Source organism: Camelus dromedarius, chromosome 7 (assembly GCF_036321535.1).
Source record: "Camelus dromedarius isolate mCamDro1 chromosome 7, mCamDro1.pat, whole genome shotgun sequence".
NCBI classification, from domain to species: Eukaryota; Metazoa; Chordata; class Mammalia; order Artiodactyla; family Camelidae; genus Camelus; species Camelus dromedarius.
The window spans coordinates 3,380,639-3,397,231 of NC_087442.1; the positions used below are offsets into that span (position 1 = coordinate 3,380,639).

Below are 16,593 nucleotides of genomic sequence, written 5' to 3' on the forward strand. Positions count from 1 at the left end.
CCGCACCTCCGGGTGCGTGTCCACGCACCAGCACTGCACAATGTGGCAGCCTCTGCCGCTTTCACAGCGCTCAGATGTGCAGCAACGCGGCTGTCAGCAATGGCAGTAAATCACCCCATCCTCATCGGGGATGCAAGATACCACCTCAGTTCCAATCAAGCTGCAAGCGCGCAGAATCTGCCAGTCATCTAACCGAAGGGAGGCTGTGATTAGCCAGTCTTCCAAAACAACTGATGGAAAATCGGGGATCACTAAGTCTCAGAGCGATGACTTGGGGGCAGCGTGATCACTCGCTTAAAGCTGCGTGGATTTAGTTTGGAACGTGACATTTCAAAAGAGGGACAAAGCAGACTGCAGAGTCAGAATGATCAATTTAAGGACTGACAGAACCTTTAAAAGTTGAGTGCGACTTGTGTCTCATTTTTCTCTGAGGCGGACAAACGGATGGTCCTAAAGACATGGCTGCTGCTGTGGACTTTCCTAGGAGCAGTTCAGCCTGCCCTGACTGCACTTACGAGCGGCCTGAGTGTGCACCCCTGGAACTGCCTGACTCAGAGCTGGAGCGAAAATGAGATTCATATTCCTCTCAGTCTTTATCTTCCGAAGTCACTGCAGAGAGGGGGGAGTGGGAGGGAAGACCTTAAAAGTTTTTAACAAGGATGTAATAGAAAGATGTCACTATGTCACAATTACCATCCACATGATGAGGAGAAACACTCCTTGGACAACAGATTTAGGTGAGGAATCAATAAAGCATCATCATTATTATCCACAGAACTAAAGTGAAGCCTCTCTTTGCCTCAGTCCTAACTAGGCAGGTTTTGCTAGTGCACTGGAGCAGAATATAAAAGAGGAATTACAGATGTGGGTGGGAACTTAATGGGAAAACATGAGGCCACGCACGTTTCTGCCCTGTTTATACAAGAAATGATGCTGAACAACACAATGGCTAAAAAGGGTGTGGGAAAATTAGGGACACATGTATTTTCACAAACAACTAGGTCAGCTAGCCAGAAAACCAGACTATGAAGGCCCCTGAATGAGGGGCCTGTCGCCGGAGGGGGTGGGGGGTGGAGGGGGGTGGTTCTACAAAATAGCCCCTTGGATACAGACACTGTGCTCTTAAGGGCCCATGCACACCTCGGGCCAGGGGTCAACTGCCACAAAGCTGATACTCCCTCCTCCGCCAGGCAACAGGTGTCCTGCTGTGGGTGTGGTTAAGCCTTCTGGGTATTTGTCCAATTTTAATACATTTTTTCATTTCTTGTTTCTTTTTGTTGAAAGTAAGACCTCAAGATGGACCACTGACCTGGTTCTTTCAAACACACCTCCGCTCCCCCACCCGCCCCCACCTCGTAAGCGACTCTAGGCCTTGCACCTGAAGGAATTCCTGCATTTCCTTCTGTCCCTTCAAAGTAACAGGGCAGTCCCCACCTCGCGGTCCCTCCCCCATAACCAAGTACGGGGGAGGGCGAGTAGTGTGAGAGCAGAGCCCCTCTTCCCAAGCGTCTCACACCAACCCCTAAAGGGTTAAAACATCAGCCAAATAAACACTCACAGGCGCGCCGTTTCCAGAGAACAAGATGGCAACCTCCTCGTCCTCCCCGGGAGGTGCCAGCGCCCTGACCCCTCGGCCCCCTGCCCGCGCTCCAGGAAGCCGACAGCAGCGGCGCAGAGGGCGGCGCGGTCCCCGGGAGCAGGCGAGGGTCGGCGCGGGAGGCGGGACGCCGGGGTCCTCGAGTTAGCAAAGTTACCGAGGGGAAGCTGCTCCCCTGGCCTGCAGCCCCGGAGCTCCCACCGATCGGAGGTGTCCCCGGCGCACGGTCCTCCTCGGGGGACCATGTGCCATGATTACGCTCGCTGGCACAGTCACCCTTTCCGGGGAGTCATCGTGGTCACACCCGAGAGCAGGGCTCCGCCTGGCTGGCGGCCGCGGTGGCAGCAGCCGGAGCAGAGCGCCTGGTGTCCGCTCCGAGTGAACCGCAGGCTCGGCGGACGCCAACAGGTCTCGAGCGCGGGGACTCGCAGCCCCGAGGCCGGCGCGGGCATCGGGCCCAGCAGCCCTCCCTTGGCCTCGGCAACCTCGCTCTGCGCGGGTCCCCCGGTACCGCCACTCGGGGGGCCGCTGCAAACTCGGGCAGACGCGCGGCCGGCGGGGGCTGGTCCGCGGCCCCGTCCTCACCTCGCGCAACCCACCCCTAGCCCAAGACACCAAGCCACCCACCCAAAGGAGAGGGGCTGCTGAGCCGCAAAGTTGCAATTTGCAAATACACCTCTGGCCCGCCGCACACCGGCGGCGGCCGCTGCTTGGTTGGGGGTGGGGGGTAGGGTGCCAAGTGCCAAGTGATGGAGGCGCCGCTGCGCTCCGCCCGGGGGTCGCGGTCACTCCCGGGGTGGGGGTGGGGGTCGGGACTCTGCCCCCATCGCCGCTCCTCACTGCGGGTTCCCCGGCCCCCGCGCGCGCCTCGCCCGCCAGCACTCACCATCACGTTCCCTTGCATTTTAGCGGTCTTAATCATCGCCTTTTCCTTCATGTTGCCCAAGTCTGAACCCGACTTCTGGCCCAGAGAAGAGTAACTTAATCCATTGTCTTGTGATGATCAAAGTAGAGACTGGACCGAACTAAGACTGGGTGGAGTTGGCTTTTGAAGAAAAAAAAAAAATTCTGTCGGCTCTTCGGTTTCTCCCTCTGCCACCCCTGTCCCTCTCCCGTCTCCGGCGGGTCACAATGACAATCAACTCTTTTTCGCCGCCGCGGAGAAAGAAAAATAAGCCGGAGAGGACGGCGTGGGGTTGCTGCTGCTTTAAACAAAAGCCGAGAGCAGGGAGCAGGGGCGCGGAGAAGAGGCTGCGAGCCGCGGGGCCAGCTCCGACAGCGTGCGTGTCCGGCGGGCGGGCGGGCGGGCAGCGCTCTGCCAGCGACAGCGGCGCCGACGCGCGGGGCGCACGCGGGGACACCGGGCGGCGCGGCCGGCTCGGGGGCTGCTCGGCAGGCAGTGTGGGGTGCCGCTGGCGCCCCACTTGTCCCCAAAGGCAGGGACCCTGGCAGGGCGGCGGCGACGACAGGAGCGGGCGTGTGTGTGTGTGTGTGTGTGTGTGTGTGTGTGTGTGTATCTGTGTGTGTACGCGCGCGCGCGCGTACACACACCGGCTGCTCTCCCTGAACCCCACTGGACCAGGGAGTCTCGGGCTGCACCAAGGTTAAGCGAGCCGAACTGTCTCGGTAGAACTGGGAGCCCCTCCAAGCATCCCCTCCTGGGGTAGACGCCCCCTCCCTCCCCGCCGGCCGGGTGTGCGTGCGGCGCACGCACGCGTGGTTTTTACAAACAGGCACTACCGCGATTTCCGCGGGTGGAGCCGCCGCCTCCCGCCCGGCGTTAACCCTGGCTCGGCTGCGGCTACCTCGTGGCTGCGGCCCCGGGAGGGGAGGGAGAGGCCGGGCAGAGCGGGCGCCGCCTTGCACGCCGGCTGCAAGTGTGGCGAAGCAAAGGAGGGGTAAGCAGAGGGCTCATAAATAACGTTGTTTCGGGTTACCATGGGACACACGTTGCGTCTCCATGGTTGCACTCCGGGTCTGCAGCCGAATCTGCCACCGCGGCAGGTCCACGGCGCGGGGCACCTTGCTGGGCAGCGGCAGCTCTCGTCGCCGGCTCCCCTGTCCGCACACCTGGCTGCCCAGGCGCCGCTTCCGCCCTCCGGCCTCCGCCCCAGCCATGGCCCCTCCGGCGTCTTTGTTTCTTTGGACCTGATCCTTACTGCTTCCTACTGCCCATCGCCGCGCCAAGGGGTCTGTCTGGCCCCGGAGCCCAAACCCCAGCTCCGCTCCTCCACCCAACCGCCACCCCCAGGGGCGGGCTGCCCATTGACGGCGCACTGGGTTCGGTCATCACGACCCCTGGGCGATCTTGGGCGGATGAATCTTTCACACGCACGAGGTAGCTCCCCCGGCCACACACAGACTTGCGCACCCGAGAGCGCGCACGCAGAGGGTGGTCAAATTCAAATGCTGCCCAGCCCAAGCCGCTGGGAAGAGCGCCGGGAGGCTGTCTCCCCACGCCGCGGCTTTCCTCCACCAAGGACCAGGCCGCGGCAAAATCGGGACTGGAGCTATTTCAACCGACCTAAATCGACATCACAGGGTCGAACTCACTGTCCTGTGTGTGTGTGTGTGTGTGTGTGTGTGCGCGCGCGCACGCGCGCGTTCTCGCCTGTGGGGCAGTGGCGGGAATGAGGCTGGGAGGGATTTGTTTTTTTTGCATTCACAAAAAAATCGCCTGCAAGAATGAGTAAGAGGTCAGTTTCCAGCCCACACTCAAGCAGAAAATTCTGAGCAATTACAATTCTATGTAAATTACCCACAATGCCCGCATATATTAAACATTGTATATAAGCATTACACGTGCATATATAATATGTATATATAAGCTCATGCAAGCATTTGGGTTACAGGTGAAAAATACTTGTAACTAGTGATTTGGTTTAAGAGGTAAGTGGAAGAAACAGGTAAACCAAAGCTGAATTGAAAAGCAGCTTTTAATATGAAAACGAATATATGCATTATATGCATGACTGGGACATTGTGCTGTACACCAGAGACTGACAGATTGTAATTGACTGTACTTCAATTTAAAAAAAAAGAAAAGCAGCTTTTAAAGGAACGTGGATTAGGATTTGCCCAGAAAGTGGTAGGTGTAACACTATTCGTTCCTTTAGGTTTAAGAAGCACTTTCCTATGTGAGTTTTAATGACAGCTTTTCTCTAGAAATGAATACAGGCACAGATCATCCGTGTACTGTTGGCTTCTACACTAAACCCAGCTTGATGTGGACAAAAAAGATTGCCAATCTAAATTCTGTTTTTAAGCAGCATTAAGGTGATTCTTTCTCTTCTTTATCTTAAGGGGCATTAATTCACTGGGGCTCTTCCCTCTTTCCCACCAAAATGGGCCAGTTGGAACTGCTCTCTCACAAACCTGGCTTCGCCCATCCCACATGATGGAGTAATGAGGAAAAACTGAGGAAACATGACAAAAATATTTTTAATGGAGGTGTAGTTGACATATAACATTATGTTAGTTTCAGGTGTACAACATGATTCCATATTTGTAAACATTGAGAAATGATCACCATCACAGTAAGTCTAGTTAGCATCTGTCACCATATGTAATTAAAAATTTTTTTTCTTGTGATGAGAACTTTTAAGATCTACTCTCTTAGCAACTTTCAAATATGCAATACACTATTATTTACCACTGTCACCATGCTATATATTACATTCCCATGACTTATTTATCTTATAATTGGAAATTTGTACTTTTTGACCACCTTCAACCCATTTCTCCCTGCACCTCTGCCCCTGCAATCAATCTGTTTTCTGAGCTTGGTTTTTGTTTTGTTTAAATTCCACCTATAAGTGAGTGCACATGGTATTTGTTTTTTTGTCTGACTTATTTCAGTTAGTATAATGCCCTCAAGGTCCATCTATGTCATCAAAAATAGCAAGATTTCATTCTTTTTATGGCTGAATAATATTCCATTCTGTGTATATCGATCCATCAACCAACACTTATGTTGTTTCCATATCTTGACTATTGTAAATAATGCTGCAATGAACATGAGGGTGCATATATCTTTTCAAGTTAGTATTTTCATTTTCTTTGAACAAATACCCAGAAGTGAAATTGCTGGATCATATGGTAGTTAATTTTTTGAGAAACCTCCATACTGTTTTCCATAGTTGCCACACCAATTTCCATTCCCAGCAATAGTGCACAAGGTTCCCTTTTCTCCACATCCACACCAATATTTGTTTTTCCTTATCTTTTCCATAATAGCCATTCTAACAGGTGAAGGGATGGCTCACTGTGAGGTTCTTTTGGGGGGGGGTAATTAGGTTTGTTGTTTATTTTTAGTGGAGGTACTGGGGATTGAACCCAGGACCTCATTCATGCTAAGCATGTGTTCTACCACTGAACTATACCCTGCCCTCCCCTCCCACAATGTGGTTTTGATTTGCATTTACCTGATGATCAGTAATGTTGAGCATCCTTCCGTGTACCTGTTGGCCATCTGTATGTATTCTTCAGGAAAATATCTAGATCCTCTGCCCATATTAAATCAGACTGTTGTTTTTTGTTTGTTTGTTTGTTTTTTTGCTATTGAGCTGTATGAGTTCTTTACATATTTTGGATATTAACCCTTTATCAGATATATGATTTGGAAATATTTCTCCCCATTAGGTAGGCTGCCTTTTCATTTTGTTGATTGTTTCCCTTGCTGTGCAGAAGCTTTTTAGTCTGATGTAATCCCACTTGTTTATTTTTATTTTTGTTGCCTTTGTTTTTGGTGTTAAATCCAAAAAACCATTGTCAAGACCAATGCCAAAGAGCTGACCCCCTGTGTTTTCTTGTAGGAGTTTTATGGTTTCAGGTTTTACATTCAAGTCTTTAATCCATTTTGAGTTGTTACATATGGTATACGATAGTGGTCCACTTTCATTCTTTTGTGTGTGGCGGTCCAGTTTTCCCACCATGATTTATTGAAGAGACTGGGCTGGCCGTTCTGTTCCATTGATCTAGGTGTCTGTTTTGAATCCAATACTATATTGTTTTAATTACTATAACTTGGTAATACAGTTTGAAATCAGAGGCTATGAAGCCTCCAGCTTTGTTCTTCTTTCTCACGATTGTTTCGGCTATTCAGGGCCTTTTTTGGTTCCATACAAATTTTAAGATGGCTCCATTTCAGTAAAAAGTATCATTGGAATTTTGACAGTGATTGCACCAGATCTATAGCTTGCTTTGGGTAGTATGGACATTTTAACAGTATGAATTCTTCTAACCCTTGGACAGGAATATCTTTCCATCTATTTGTGCCTTCAGTTTCTTTTATTAATGTCTTATAGTTTTCAGTGTATAAGTGTTTCACCTCCTGGGTTAAATGTATTCCTAGATATAGGACAAAATTTTTTTAACCTGTCATTTTGATAGTTTCCTTTTAATTATCTCTAGAAGTGAAAAGCAGAATGCTACGGATTAAACTTTACATTAATTAATAAGTAAATAATTCTGCCAGGAGACAATGTTTTTCCCAACACTTACAGGACAGCTATCAGCCAAAACTGCCTGGCACTCCTGGGACCTATTCCTGCCTGGCCTCTGGCAAAAAGTCCTACAGGAAAGATAAGACTAAAAGCTGGCATAAAGTGGGAACATTGCATAGAAAAAAAAGAGCAAAGCAACTCTGAATATCCAGTCCTAACCTTTCAGTCTTTGCACCTTATCTGCGTTCAGCCATTGACTTGGGGCATTGTGGGGAGAAAAAGAATGGGGACAGAAAAAGAAGGGTCCAGGGGAAAGAAAGATGCCCAGAGTCTGGGAGGAAATGCTTAAAATAAGAAGACTCACGTGCCATATTATTTTTGAATATTACATTTTATGAGAAAATTAGATTAGGAAATATTGTAAGACGGCACAGACATCAGATCCCCTCTCCTCACTCCCATGCTCAAAATGCTTTTTTTTTTTTTTGCCTGTGCTGCATTTATGAACATGGGATGCAAATGTGGTCCTATATTTAGCAATAAGTGTTGGCTCATCTCTCTAGTTGTATGTCCAGCTTTCTTTTTTCCCTACAAGAAGAGCATGCTTATCCCATGGTTTTCATCATTGCATTTCTGTGAGGTTTGAGCAGATAGGACCTGCCATGCTTTGAGGCACCTCTATCCCACCTGCCTTTGCTCAGTGTGGCCTCATGGACATTCTTTAACTCCGATGGGCTCTCTCCAAACCTGCTGTAACAGAGACATGGTTTTGTCCCTCCTTCTGCTCCATCCTTAATTTCTGTGTCGTTGGCATTAGCGACTGCTTTGACTCAAGTGACTTTGATTTAAGTTAAGACTTTTGGCAGTATGTTCAGTTTCACATTTGACCTCAGGGAATGTTTACAACAGAAGAATAGATTCATCATGTCATTTCATCAGCGTTCTTTTCTTGTTACTTACTACGAAAAGTTTAACTTCACCTAGGTGAACGCCACTGTCTAAGGAAATGCAACACGGGAGATTCCTAACTTATAAAAGTGGAAGTCAAAGTGGGCTTTATTAGGGTTCTCCAGGAAACAGAAGATATATATATAGACCCAGGGGAGAGCCAGTCTGTAAGTTTCAGTCCAAAAGTTAACAGACTCAAGACCCAAGAAAAATTAAAACATTTCAGTTTCAGTCTGAAGGCAGGAAAAACTGATGTTTCCCAGCTCAAAGCAGTCAGGTAGGGGTTCCCCTGTACTCAGCCTTTTTGTTCTATTCGTGCCTTCAACTTATTAGACGAGGCCCACCACATTAAGGAGGACCATCTGCTTTACTCAGTCTACTGATTCAAATGTTTATCTCAGCCAAAAAACACCCTCACAGAAACACCCAGAAAAGTGTGTGAGCACATATCTGGGCACCCTGTGGCCCACTCAACTTGACTCAAAACTAACCATCACAGTGCATGGGAAAAGAGAGTGATTTTTCTCATCACCAACTATTCTTGTACTCACAGATCAGTTCATTATTGACATTCTTTAAAATGTGAGCTTTCTTATTGCACTGACAACATCATTCATCCTATGTAATTTGATTTACCCATAAATTTTCAGGAAGATATCTTCTGAGAAAAAAAATGTAATCTGTCAGTATTTATTTTAAAATTGGCACAGGTATGATAACAATGGTTTAGAGAAAACCTTTAGGAATTAAACAAATTAAAGTATGTAGCAACACTACTAATACACCCAACACAGGGATTTTTTTCTGGGAAAGAGTCTTCATCTTCAAGGATTTCACAGGGTCTTGGGGGAGACATCAAAATGGACAGTACCGACAACAACAATATTAAGAAAACAAACATGATGTGGAAAAATAAATAAGGCTTGTAGAGAGTTCGGGCCAATATCAGAGAAAGCTGGTGACAGCTGAAACACATCTCAAAGGATCAACATAAATTTAGCAACTAGGGAATCATGGAGCTGGGGGGAGGGAGGGCCAGCAGAGGAATTTCATGACTGGTCCAGACCGCTAACACACAGACGCAGGGGTGGGTGATGGAGATGAGGGCAGAAGGACACACTGAGATCCGCAGTGACAGCTCTGTGAGCCGTCTCCTATGGGAAATGGAGTGAGGGTGGCCCGTGGTCCCCGAGGAGAGAATGACACACTCAGATTCGTGTTTTAAAAATGAATGCCTTCTCCTAAGCTGCTCTCCAAAGGCAAAGAGGCCAGGCCATGGGGAAGCCCCTGCACGAGTCCTGAGCAGGAACACCCAGGACACAGACATGGTGGTAGGGAGGATGGATGAGAGTCATTTATGAATCAATGGTGTAAAACGCGTAAGACCAATGTCACCTCTGCTCACAGCTGACACATTTCTCAACTGCTCCTTCACAGCTGCGCATCCGCACAGTACCAAGAGGTGGAGACTAAACGTAGCGTCACCTCGGTGATAATGTAACATTAAAAGTGCTGTGTTGGTCACTTAAGCACTCATCTTTCTTCTGCTGGAAGAGCTCTCGTCAGAACTGATCACACGTATTTATTCACACGTGGGCTCCTCTGTACCAGATGGGTGGCGTGTGCCACCCTGCTTCTCTTCAGGTCCTCGAGCTCTCAAACTGTGACTGATAAACAGCAGGTGTTCAATATGAGTTTCCCGAACAGAAGAAACAATGGGTGAAGGGACATTTGTGCCGCTCAAGCAAGAATTGACATCATACAGTTTTTTGATAAATCTCTTTTTAAACCTACATTGCTGGACTGATAAAATGTGTCAGGGAAACCCCAAGGGTATACGTAAAGGACCTCCCAGATGTAATCAGAAGAACTTTATCTTGGGCCGTGTTTTCCTGTGGGAGAGCAGACCAAGAGTCAATGAAACTGTTTAAGTTAATCTCTGCCTCTGGCCTCGTTCAGTTTAACAGGGTTATTTTTCTTGATCCACTGAAATCATGAAGTTCTCAGGAATGAGGTGATTCTGACCCAGTTCTCCACATTAGATTGGCCGGAGTGGTCTTCCATTTCGGGTAACAGGCTTCTGTGGACCCTAACACCTGTGGGTCAGGGTTTCTCTTCTCTCCTCACATGTGTCTCTGAACCATAATGAGTGTATTCCACTCCATAACCCAGGTCACAAGTGGACGAACGAAGGGCGAGGAGCCTGGGTCACGTATCTCTGGCCAAACCACACTTCTGTAACATTCCAGGCTAAATCCACGGCTATTTCCCCCCCTCAGCTAACTCTGCCTCCTTATCCCAACAAAGATCTCCTGAACCCTGCAGAATTTTGTTGGTATTAAACACTTTCTTAATGAATTATAAGGAGCATTACCTATTGACAGCTCTGTATACATTAAGGATTGCTGTATAAAGAAGCTTCGTAAATCAGCAAATTATTTGAAAATCTAAGCTGTTGAGGGTAGGAGAATCCTATTCTCATCGGCGATGTAAACTTCCTGTAGGTAACATCTATTTAACAGAACCAGGAGAGCAGAATACACATTTGAGGGTTCCCGTGGAATCTTCTGTAGAAGAGAAATAGCCCAACACTTACAGACTGAGCGTGATGGACAAAGAAAATGTCTGGAGGTAAAAAGAGGGATTTTAATTTGCTTCTAAGATTATGCATTCAGTTTGCGCAGCGAGCAGGGAACATGCAGATCTCTTGACTTTTGCCAGAGTTCTTTTCTCTGAGCCTGAGATTCTAAATGTCCAGAAAGGAAGGAAAATCCGAACAGTTGTCAGGACACTGTCATCTGTCTCAGTGATCAAGGAGAATCAGTCCTGGGGCTTTTGCCCACCCCAAGTCTATGGCTGAAGCTCACACACACGCCACGTTGTTTCTTGCCCGCTCAAAAGGTCAGGGGCACACATTTTTAAAAATAAAACTTTGACTCTTCTCTTTCTCTACGAAAGTAATATAAACTCAAAGGCACAACAGGTCATCATTTCACAGCCACTAAAACTGCTGTAACAAAAGTGTCGGATGATAACACCTGTTGGTGACGGTGCCGAGAAACTGGAACCGTTGTACGTTGCTGGTGGGAGCGTAAAATGGTGCAGCTGCTATAAAACAGTCTGGCCGCACAGACATAGAAAACAAACTGTGGTTACCGAAGGGGAAAGTGCAGCGGAGGGATAAATTAGGCATTTGGGAATAACAGACACACATTACTGTCTATAAAAGAGATAAACAACAAGGTCCTATTGTAGAGCACAGGGAACTATATTCAATGTCTTGTAATAAAATATAATGGAAAAGAATCTGAAAAAAAAAAAGTATATGTATAACTGAATCACTTTGCTATACACCTGAAACTAACACTGTAAATCAACTACACGTCTATAAAAAAGCAAAATTAACAAAAAAACTCTCTGGCTGTTCCTCCAAATGTCTGGTGTAAGGTTACCATCTGACCCAGCAGTTACAATCCTGGGCACATTCTCAAGAGAACTGAAAACATGTGCCCACCAAAAACCTGTATACAAAAGTTCACAGCAGCAGGATTTGTAATAGGCAAGAGGGGGAAATAACCCAAATGTCCACAATCGATGAATGGCTAAACAAAGTGGGATGTACACTCACAATGGAATATTATTCAGCCATAAAAGGAATGAGGTGCTGGTTTATGTTACAACACAGAGGGACCTTATAAACATTTCATGCTGCGTGAAAGAAACCGGTCACGGAAGACTACGTATTGTCTGTGGTTCCATCTGCATGAAATGTCCAGAACAGGGAAATCTGCAGACAGATGGCTGTGGTTGCCTACAGCTGGACACAGGGGAGAGGGCTGGGATGGAAGGAGCGGAGTTTGTGATGAGTGTAGACCAGGAAAGACGGCAAATGGGTATAAGGATTCTTTTTAGTCTAAAATTAGATGAAGTTGATGGCTGCGCAACTCTATGAACATACTAAAAGTTATTTGAGGTACACTCTGAATGGGTGAAATTTTCTGTATGAAAATTTTATCTCTATAAAGCTTTTTAAAAAGACAGTGAGAGGGAAAAAGGAAAACCCTAGAAGGATTCTGCACTTAGAAGATTTTTAAATTTTAAAGAAACTAAAATTGGAAATAAAAGGCAATGCGTCACAGGTATAGTTAATTAATAAAGGAAACATGAAATGCCAAGCATGTCAAGAGATGGGTTAACAGGTGTATTTCTTTAAGAAGAAATAAAACATTTTAGATAAAATCTTACTTACTGTTTAATATTATTTAAGATAATACCATTTAAAATACTATATTTAAGATAAACCCATCTCCTTATATGTTTTTTCCCCTATAAACTGTTTGATTATATTTGCCTATTTTTCCCTGTTGGGCTATTTATTTTTCCTCAAGTTGACCTGTATGACTTTTTTTGCATTAAGAAAATTGACCTTTCATGATATGTATTTTAAGTAACATGTTACCCATTTGTTGTCCAGCTCTAAACCTCCTTAAGTGTATAATTTTTGTAAATACATTTCCAATATTTTGAATGCATTAAGATTGTTAAGATGTTTGGAGAAAACTAAAATATAAAAAAACAGAACTGATGCCACCAAATCCAGCTTGTTTCCCCTTGGCCACTGTAATTTCACTTAGGGGGAAAAAAAAAACCTGTCTGCTAGGAGAAAACATTTTAGACACTCTTTAGGTACCACTTCTAAAAACAGAACAAAACCCCGGAGTTAAAGCTAGGAATTAGTTGGGGTTGCTTTGTGAGATCAGCCCACTCAGAGTCAACTGAAGGGGCCAGTTCACTTGGCAGTAGTGTTGTCAAAGCTGAAAGGCACTTAATTCAGAACGTAGATCTGAGATGCTGAAGTAGGACCCGGATCAGGTCTGACTCTGACACTGGCGGGCCAAGGTCTGGGAGCAAAGGATCGAGCCCTTGGCGTTGGCAGAGCTCTGGGGCCTCAGCAGGAGTCATTACAGGCGTAAACGAAAAACATTGCAGCCAGAGCAGTAAATAAAGGTGCTGTGGCCATCAAGTCACCAGCTGCTACCGCCCCCCCGCCGTCCCCATCCCACCCACAATGACTAGGGGAACTCAGGGTGCAGATCAGCAGGCAGCCCGGCCTCTGCGGCCACCCCGGTGGTGCCCCCTGGGGGGGCTCAGGGTGGGGATGAGCAGGACACTGGCCCTAGAGAGCTAAGGTGTTTATCAGAGGAATGATTCGAGCGAGCCCAGACCTTTGTACCTTCCCCTGCATAGAAGAGCGCTGAATTCCTTAACTTGAGATGCCTGGTTTTCTTTAATTAACAGTCATCTGGTAAGGTTCCTACCCCCTGGTCTTGGTTGTAAAAACTCCTAGTATCATATCCTGGCCCCTCCCCTGCCCTTCAGCGCAGTCCCTCAGAGCTGCCTGAGCGGGTTCCCCCAGGCGTCAGTCTTACGTCCTCAGAAATGCCCCCACAGTAAAGCAGCTCTCAGCTTGCAGGCTGTGCCTTGTACTTCAGTCACCGCCGGTGACTGCTTTTCGTTTCTTTCTCTCCTTTCTCTTTTTCAAATCTTAACTTCTTCCCTTCCAACTGCGTCTATAACTCCATCCTGGTTATTTGACACTTGTTCTGCCTCTTCTCATCTTTCCCCTCCTCTGTCTTTCTCGAGTCCAGACTGGGTGGCTGGTTGCTGAAGCCTCGCTCTAGCTTGGTGACAGGGTCTGGGGGGATGGAGGTGAAGCAAGTCCCGCCTGGAAGCAGGTCCGCACTTCTCCCCTCACCTGTTTCACTTGTAAATTCCCACCAGCTGCTTGTTGTTTTTGTCCCTGTGACTCTCCTAGGAGATCTCTGATACCAGAGCGGAACTTTGGGAAGATGAATGGACTGACAGCTGTGATGAAGCCATCATCAGATGGTTCTTCCTCGATGTGCCATTCTGGGTCTTTGGCGTAATAAGAAGCAGATATTGGGCCTCTGCCCCCAGCTCCTGACACTGGGCTCCTAAACCCTTGTAGGTTCCTAAGTGAAGGGGTACTAGGAGCATCTTTTGCTCCAGTATTTGTTCTTTGACCCCCGTTCCTGACTCAGGGCTTCTAAATCCCTGAGGATGTCCTGGGTGATAGGAGAGTCTTTTGTTCTAATGTCGACTCTGGGTGGATTCCTGGGTAGCTTGAGATGGGGGCTGGTCACCAGAAAGCCCAAATCAGATGAGAACTTTCAGTTCCATCTGCCCACCCTCTGGGGAGAGTAGAGGGGACGAGGTCGAAATCAATCACGCCTGCATAGTGTAGTCTCCATAAAAATCTCTACGCAAAGGGGTTCAGAGAGCTTCTGGGCTGATGAACACAGGGAGGTCCGGGGAGGAGGCAAGCCCGGGGAAGGCATGGAAGCTCTGAGCCCCTTCCCCAGACCTCGCCCTAAGCACCTCTTCATCTGGTGATCCGTCCGTCTCCTTCATCACACCCTTCATAGGAAACAAGTGAATGTAAGCAGTGTGGTTCTCTGAGTTCAGAGAGACATTATATCAAACTATTGAGTCCGAAAAGGGGTTCACGGACCCCTAATTTGTAATCAAGTTGGACAGAAGGTGGGTAATCTGGGGACCCACTACCTGTGGTTGGCATCTGAATTGGCGGCAGTCTTGTGGACTGAGTCCTTAACCCGTGCGGTGTGTGCTAAGCCCAGAGAGACGGCGCCGTGCAGTCGGCGTCTGGAGACTTGGAGGAGTGACTGGTGTGGGAAAACCCCCGCACATGTGGCATCAGAAGTGCTCTGTGCACAGAGAAGGAAAACGGTATTTCCTTTTAGGGCTTTTACCCTGAAGAACTGCTACCACCAAGTTGTCCTTTGGGCTATGTTATCTGTCTAGAGCGAAGAATTCATTGCGAAGTAGTCCCGTGAAACCAGTCCAGTGATGTCAACAAGAGAACTGCCCTCCCGCTGCCACAATGTCCCTTTCAATGAGTAAACTTCTCTTCTTCGTGATGCTAGAACAAGATTAGCCCCACCTGACTGGGTGGTGTGTCCTGGGGACAGTGTGCGCGGCACACAGCTCATGGCTTTTCTCTCCGCTGGGTTGGGTGCACAGCTCATGGTAGAAGTTCCAGGGCACACGCTTTATTTTCAAGCCCAACTCCTGGCTTCTTAGTTTTCCACCTCCGGTTTACCCTTCACCCCACCTGCCTTCCTCATCTCATTGGCAGTGCCATTTTGGGGATGATTTGCACCTTCTGGATAGAAAGATGCATTAGAGAAAATGGTACGTGTGGGACAATCAACGACCATTGCTTTACGTTAAGTCCTTGGCCAGGTACGTCCTACGTAGCAAGCACAGGTACGCAGAGAGTTTGCATTTTGAGACTCTACATTTTAACTACAATTTTAAATATTTTTCCAGCAGGGACTCCATTTTCATACACATAAATTATAACAAGTTCACAGTTTATGATCACTATTATTGTTATTAATCCTGCTGTCTTAAATTTCTAGAAAGTCTTGTCTTCCAATATAGAAAATTAATTAACCTGAAAGTCTCTAATTGCCTATATATGATGTAAAAAGAAGCGTTATCTGTGATAACTGACTAGGAACATTTAGCAAGTGGTAAAATAGCTGGAGACACTATGATTTCCACATCTGATACGGGGAAGGATAATAAAAATGCAATTCTGTAACACCTGCTACTTTGCTAAGCATCTCAGTAAGGCTTTTAAGAATTACCATATTCTCCATAATTAAAACAGGAATATGCAGGCGAGGAGCGCTCATTTACCTCTTCCCGGCTTTGCTGGCACATCAGACGGGCCTGTGAGCATCTCTAGGCCAAAGGTCAAAATGTCAGCTGTTTCAAGTGATGATAAAAGGAAATGCGGGGGAACATTCTCTAAATGGCTCAGAAGCCATGGAAACATGGGAAGGCTGTGGTTTAAAGGGCAGCAGGCGTGCCCACAGCAGGAGGCACAGGGCACACTCACACCGGGAACGGAGGGCGGTGTGACAAAGGGCTATTTTAAGCGGTCGGCAAGATTGGGGGAAGCCAACCCCAGGCAGTGCAGTACCTGGGGCTAGGAACTGGGGAGCCACCCCCCACCCTAGGCTTGAAGGGACTGGAGGCAGGAGGTGGGGGCCAGACCCCAGGAAGAGTAGGTGCGTGCAGAGGCTGGGAATCGGTGGGGAGAGAGCTGGGGAAGAAATGTCTAAGTTGCTCCCTTTGGCCTGCCCTGAGCCTCCTGCCAGTGCCTCCCTCTGGCCCAACCCAATCAGAAGCCATGGAGCAAGGATGAGGTCCCCACGGCACTGAGAAGGTGGAGAAGGGTGATGGGGCACCTGGAGGGTCGGAGGTGCCTTGTAGAGCCTCGTCCCCCAACACGGTGGAGATCCCCCCAGGTGCCAGAGAACTTGAAACTTAATTCTCTGTGAGTCATTCCTTGAGGCTGAAATAGTGGTCCACTTTTTAAGATCTAGGGCATATATCCAGAGGAAACTCTAATTCGAAAAGATACGTGCACCCCAATGTTCACAGCAGCACTGTTTACAATAGCCGAGACCTGGAAACAACCTACACATCTATCATAGGTGACTGGATAAAGAAGATGTGTACGTAAACACACACACACACATACACACACAG

The 16,593-nt window shown here is 47.6% G+C and overlaps 1 protein-coding gene across 2 annotated transcripts in view; it reads right to left on the minus strand.

The window, feature by feature from the left end:
- The window catches only part of DPP6 (dipeptidyl peptidase like 6), an 846,033-nt gene that overhangs the window by 764,875 nt on the left and 64,565 nt on the right, over nt 1–16,593 (minus strand). Inside the window, exon 1 of one of the 2 annotated variants that reach the window (XM_031455767.2) lies at nt 2,484–2,852. The exons of the other annotated variant lie outside the window; for it this stretch is intronic. Within the exon in view, the coding sequence (XP_031311627.1) occupies nt 2,484–2,534 (51 nt within the window). The 5' untranslated portion in view covers nt 2,535–2,852. Of the gene's footprint in view, nt 1–2,483; nt 2,853–16,593 lie in introns of those variants that run through there. 2 annotated transcript variants of the gene reach the window in all.